Source organism: Manacus candei, unplaced genomic scaffold (genome assembly GCF_025592945.1).
Source record: "Manacus candei isolate 608988 ecotype Guabito, Panama unplaced genomic scaffold, ASM2559294v1 h1tg000008l, whole genome shotgun sequence".
NCBI classification, from domain to species: Eukaryota; Metazoa; Chordata; class Aves; order Passeriformes; family Pipridae; genus Manacus; species Manacus candei.
The window spans coordinates 22,747,005-22,753,064 of NW_026138056.1; the positions used below are offsets into that span (position 1 = coordinate 22,747,005).

The following is a 6,060-nucleotide window of genomic DNA, read 5'->3' on the forward strand; positions in this document are numbered from 1 at the left end:
ATCTCGCAGACTTTTCAGAAAACCCAGACTTGGGGAGAGGGAAAGGGAGGTTTAACTTCTCTCACAGGTGGGGAGCAGAACAAAATAACTCTCGAGTAGATCTTGCTAAAGACGCCGCGGAAAATCAGCAATCGCCGTGCTGTCCGCTGTCATCTGTATCCTGGGACCTTCAAGCACCCTTTCCCCCCTTCCCCTGTCTCCTGCACCACACGGGACGGCCCGTGCCCGGCCGCTCGCAGCGGAGCCTGGGGGATGCTCCGAGCCGGCGGAGTCCTTCTGCGGCTCGACTCCGGGTTGCTCATTTCCCGAAATAATGACCCAAGTGCGGAGGAGCCAGTGGCGGAGGGCTGCGGTACAATTAAACCAGGTAACGAGACGCTGGGCAGATGTGTTTTCATTGCCCTGTAAGATAAACGCAGTGTTAAATGCCTGACAACTTCCCAGAAGCAATCAGCAAAAGTTTACGAGTGCATAAACCTCAAAGACCATTCCTCGGTATTTTTATAAGCCCCGCATTTAAAGCGTCTATAAATTCCTCTGCCTGCTTCCAAACTAAAGTTCTCGTAGACTATTAAACGGGCACTTCTTCGGGAGGGGGGGGGAGAGATACATCACAACAGGCGGCTCCGGGAGAGGCAAGAGGGGGTCTCTCTATTACTCTACTCCACTTTGCTCTCCCTACGCCCTCCCACACCCCACACAAGCTAAAGTTTGTAAGAAAGTTTGCATCATTAGAGCACAAGTCACAGATGAACGCATCGCCAAGATGATTGGGATACATCCCTGTCTCCAGAACAGGGGCAGACCAAGAAAGAAAGGGAAAGGAAAGGGTGGACAGAAAAGAAAAAGCGACGTGGTTGAAAGGACGGGGTGAAGCAGGGCAAGCATACAAACAGATCCAGGGGCAGATCATGCAGACTGACCGGTGGACAGGGAGAACAGGAAAGGCTTTGACGATGAGAGAAATTTCAGACGCAGAGGGCAAATCTCAGCGAACGCAGCCGAAGACGAGACGAGGTTGCCGCGGAGGTCGCCGTGGTGCCCTTGTCCCTCCGCCCCGACGGTGCGGCCCGGCAGCACCCCTCGCCCTTCGGAGCAACTGCGGTGGCCGCAGTCCCGGGGCAACCAGCCCCGCCGCCTGCGGAGTGGCGGTGTACGCCGTCCCCAAAGTTGCACAGGAAAACAGGGGAGATAGCGCTACTGAACCCACAGATGAGTGGGAGAGATCGGGCCGGACACCACTGTGTTCGAAGAAATAAGCTGAGGGGAATGAAATGTTCCCACTAGCCATTAAATTATAATAACAGTATTCGTCATCCTTAAGTGACCACATGAGTTTTACAAGTTGGATATTAAACAGATTAAACAATAATAATAAAACCCCCAAACCTCTGTTGAGAATATAAAGCACTTTGTTTATGATCCCGGGGAAAATGAAGTTGCTAATTGAAAAACAATAAACCTAAAATGCCTTTGGATTAATAATGATAGAGGTTAACGGTGGCATCCATCCCTTGGAAAGGGGGAGGGGAGCAAGGCGCTCGGTGACTGTGCGCTTGGACGGCGACCAGGGACAAGCGCAGCAGCCAAATGGGGCTGGGGGGCGAGACCCCCCCCTCTTCGGAGGGCTCGGCTTGTATGTTCGCCTCTGATCCGGAGACACGAGGTGAGGAAGGTCTGTATTGTAGTCATGTCCTGGCTAGATGAAATCTCAGTCAATTACTCTGAAATCTGCAGCTTGGCTTCTTTTCATTCTTTCCAGGTGAAAATTCAAACGTTTTCTGTTGTCGCCTGGCCCTTTCTTTCCTGAAACAAGGCACCCAACTGTTCTGATATTACCATTCAAAAACGGGTTCTGTGGCAAACCTCATTTGTGAATCTATTACAGAGATTAATAGATTATTTCTCCTTTTTCAACTAATTCTCAGTGGGGAAATTTAACCATATGGTAAGGAGAGAATTAGAATTTCATCACATTAGAGCAAAATGTAATGAAAAGAGTCCAACACCTGGGGCCAACTCCGAAAGACACAATTAAAAGGTTTTTAATGAAACCAGAGAAACAAAAAAATTTCATAGCCTTCAGTAATCCTGCCACATAAGAATGATTTGGAAGTGTTGGGAAATATTGTTTTTACTGATGTCATTAGAATGAAAACCTGCCACTAAATACTCTGAGTGCTAACAGTAAGGAGAGAGCGAGCTGCTAGTCTCAAGCATCAGAGGAGCAGTCGGACAAAATTCGGACAGACTCTCGGGTTTCCACTGCAGCTTCTGGGAGAGGGCAGAGGAGCGTGTGCCCGGCTCAGAGGAGAAGCCCTGGGAGTGGAGCAGAGGGCCAGGGTAACCGGATAGTTGTGGCCGCCTCGCCCTGGCACCGTCGACAGCATCCCGGCGTTGGGAAGAAGAACAGGGTGCTCCCGCCGAGCTGGGCTCCCTGGAGGGAGGCAGGAGGGCACGGAGCTGCAAAGAGTTGGTCAGTCACAATTAAAAATAAATTAAAAAAAACTTTGGTGGATTTTGCCCTTTCTCGCCCCGCCCCCTCTCCTCTCCAGATCCGTTCATTTTCAAGGTAACTGATGGGGCTTTATGTTTTTTATAGGGACACGGGGGATAATCACTCGCAAGCAGCAATCTGCTACTTGGAAAGGGATAAGGAAAGGAGGAGGGGAACCTCCCCGTAGTTTGGTCTCCGTTTGGTGGAGGGGGGTGGGGGAAAGAGGGAGGACTGGGGACCACCTCCCAGGGAAGCAAGGTGGACTTTGGCGGTAGGCAGAAGTGGGCACGACGGCTGGGGTTGCTCCTGGGGTTTTAATTTATTTTTTTTATTTCCCAGGCGATGCTTTTCGGAAAGACGGGTGGGGGTGGGAGGGAGCTATAAGTTAATGTAAATGCAGGGGGTGGGTGGGCTGGGGGGAGAGGGTGTCACTCCTGACTCCACAGCTAAGTTAGCAGAAGTCTGCTGGCAGCACTCGGAAGGAGAAGTGTTGAAGTGGGCTTTTCTGCAGTGCAGGACTGTAATTTGCTGAAGGAGGCAAAGAACATCCTTCGATCTAAGTAGGGCTTTTAGTGTGCTCATTGATGAGTGAAAGTCGCCACACATGTCAAGCTAAAGGCAGTTGTTGGGTTACTAACAGGACACAACGTCTTGCAAACATATGCGTTAAGCTGTGTATACAGATGGCAGGGAGAATAATGGAGCAGGCGCCTCTTATAAAGCTCTAGCTGCTGCCTGTCTTCAGACCTGGGAAAAGAAACTATTCAGACTCAGGGCCAGATAGTGCCTGGGATTGTTTGTTACCGTTTTAATCCTATTAATTAAAACGTTAACCTGATTGGGTAGAAAGCTCTGTCCCAACAGGCGAGTCTTCTTCATAATAACCTACTCTCAGAGATAATGATGTAAAAGACTCCCCCGTCTGCGGCGGCTGCTGGTTGATGGGTCCGGAAATCTCTTGAAGGTGAATCCAAGCAAGATAAACGGTGGAAGCGGCTCCACTGGCAGCGCACAATGCCCCAGCGCGGCGCCTGCTGAGGGCGAGCCGGAGCCACAGCCACAGCCCGAGTCACAGCCGGAGCCACAGCCCGAGCCGGAGCCGCCGGAGCCGCAACCGAAGCCACCGGAGCCGCAGTCCGAGCTGTCGCCGGAACCAAAGAAGGGACAGCCGCGGCGCCGGGCACGGCGCAGCCCCAGCGGGAGCCGGGAGACGATTTCTGCCAGCGGGACGCCGGGGAGCCGCCTGCCGCGGCGCGGAGCCTTGGAGGAGCGGGCCGGGAGCTGAGGGGGGCGGAGGAGGCGGAGGCGGAGGCGAGCGGGGCGCCGATGGAGCGGGCGCTGGGGCTGCCCGCAGAAGAGGACCTCTTCCACAAGAGCCTCGCCGCCTCGGCCAAGCGCATGGAGTCCGCCTTCCGCTCACCCCCGGGGCTCGACCTCTCCCACCCCCGCGACCGCCAGCCCTCGCCGCTCGCCTGCTACGAGGCGTCGGAGCCCGAGGCGCTGCTGCAGCCCGGCGTCGGCGGCGACCCGCTGGCGCTACCGCCGGGCTCCGTCTGCGTCAAGTACGGCGAGAGCGCCAGCCGCAGCTCGGTGGCCGAGAGCAGCGGCGGCGAGCAGAGCCCCGACGACGACAGCGACGGCCGCTGCGAGCTGGTGCTGCGCGGCGCCGGGGGGGACCCGCGCGTCGCCTCGCCGGCGGCGGGCGGCGGCGGAGGGGGGGGCGGGGGGCTGAAGGCGGCCGAGGGCAGCTGCTCCAACACCCACGGGCACGGCGGCAGCAAGAAGTCCAAGGAGCAGAAGGCGCTGCGGCTCAACATCAACGCGCGGGAGCGGCGGCGGATGCACGACCTGAACGACGCGCTGGACGAGCTGCGGGCGGTCATCCCCTACGCGCACAGCCCCTCGGTGCGGAAGCTCTCCAAGATCGCCACGCTCCTCCTGGCCAAGAACTACATCCTGATGCAGGCGCAGGCCCTGGAGGAGATGCGGCGCCTGGTGGCTTATCTCAACCAGGGCCAGGCCATCTCGGCCGCCTCCCTGCCCAGCTCCGCCGCGGCGGCGGCGGCAGCGGCGGCGGCGCTGCACCCCGCCCTCGGCGCCTACGAGCAGGCGGCCGGTTACCCCTTCAGCGCCGGGCTGCCTCCCGCCACCTCCTGCCCGGAGAAATGTGCCATCTTCAACAGCGTCTCCTCCAGCCTCTGCAAACAGTGCACGGAGAAGCCTTAAGCGCCGCCGCCGTGGTCGCCCCCCGCCGCCGCCGCGGCCCCGGGGAGCGACGACTGCCGGCGGCCCGGTCCCGGGCTGGGGGGCGCGGAGGCGGCGGAGGGACTGACCGCTGCCCGGCCCCCGCCGCTCTCCGCCTGGACTCGCCTCGCTCGTCTCCTCGGGTGCCGCCGGGATGGGACCGCGACGGGAGCCAGCGTGCGTGCGGCGGTGGGGAGGGGGCGAGGGGCCGGGGGTGCCGCGGGGAGGAAGGAAGGCCCGGCCCAGGGGTCGCCGGGGGGTTCGCTGCGCGTCCGGACAAAGGAGCGGCCGGGAAATAGCAGGCCGGGCTGGGAGCCGGGGCTATCGCCGGGGACAAATCAGAGAGGGCACTTGAACATAGATTTTTTTTTTTTAATTAATTATTATTAGCAGTATTATTAATATTATTCTGAGCCAGGAAACAAACAAACTTGAAATGTAAACTTATTATTTAAGTGACTTACAGAAACAAAGAGACTGGACCATTGCTATGGAAGACTTCGTATTTTTTATCGTCTCTAAACTTTGATCCTGTGAAAATGCGCAAAGTTTGGTGAGAGTGATTTAAAATTGAGAGAGTTAGAAAAAAAAGACAAAAAAATAACTGATCAAAACCCCTACTCCGTGCGGCTGAAAGTATCGCATTTTTAAAAGAAATATTTATGTGCACCTTGTTTCTTTCCAGTTTGCAATGATGTATAAACAAGACATGCTATTTATTTGTTATTCTTTAAATGACCCTTCCACGCCAACAATATTTATCATGTGTTAAGGTCATGGGTCTTATGTGCAGTTACTTTAAATGCTTCTAAAATTCTGTTTATGGATTAACTTCAACTGTGTGCCAAGTGTTTAAAACATTTATTTGCCAACAACGTATAACCAGAAATGTTGATGTATCCGAGCTGCTTAGGTTTATGAAAGGTCATCTGGATTTTAAGTTGCATCATCCCTGTATTTAAATTGAGCTTTAATAAATTGCTTCAGTCCAAAAATTAGAGGAAAAGTGTATTCTTAATTGCTCAACCAACTGATTTTTGAAAGGGTATTCTTTGCATTTATAACAGGTAATAGCTATTTACTTTTACAAGGCATCAGAGCAATAGCTGCTACAAGAACACTTGCCAAGCCAGTGTTTTCCCAGGCGCTGTTTTCAAGGGTATAATTTAAACCGCTTTTAATGTGTATGTAAATTATTCTGACTGTGGATGATTATTTAAGTTGAAATACTTTAAAATACTTTAGGCTGATTTACAGAACGCGTGGAATTCTTCTCTTTTCTTTTTCCGTGGAGATGGGGGAGTGGGGTGGTTTTCTTT

The 6,060-nt window shown here is 54.2% G+C and overlaps 1 protein-coding gene across 1 annotated transcript; it reads left to right on the forward strand.

Annotated features, from left to right (window-relative positions):
- Window positions 1-3,784: 3,784 nt before the first annotated feature.
- BHLHE22 (basic helix-loop-helix family member e22) lies at window positions 3,785-4,733 on the forward strand. Its single transcript, XM_051771261.1, has one exon. It carries the CDS (start codon window positions 3,824-3,826, stop codon window positions 4,721-4,723), a length of 900 nt encoding a protein of 299 aa, XP_051627221.1. The 5' UTR covers window positions 3,785-3,823; the 3' UTR covers window positions 4,724-4,733.
- The last annotated feature ends 1,327 nt before the right edge of the window (window positions 4,734-6,060 follow it).

What these genes read in the sequence shown, in the direction of transcription:
- BHLHE22 (XM_051771261.1), top strand. Translation starts at nt 3,824, where the DNA reads ATGGAGCGGGCGCTGGGGCTGCCCGCAGAAGAGGACCTCTTCCACAAG.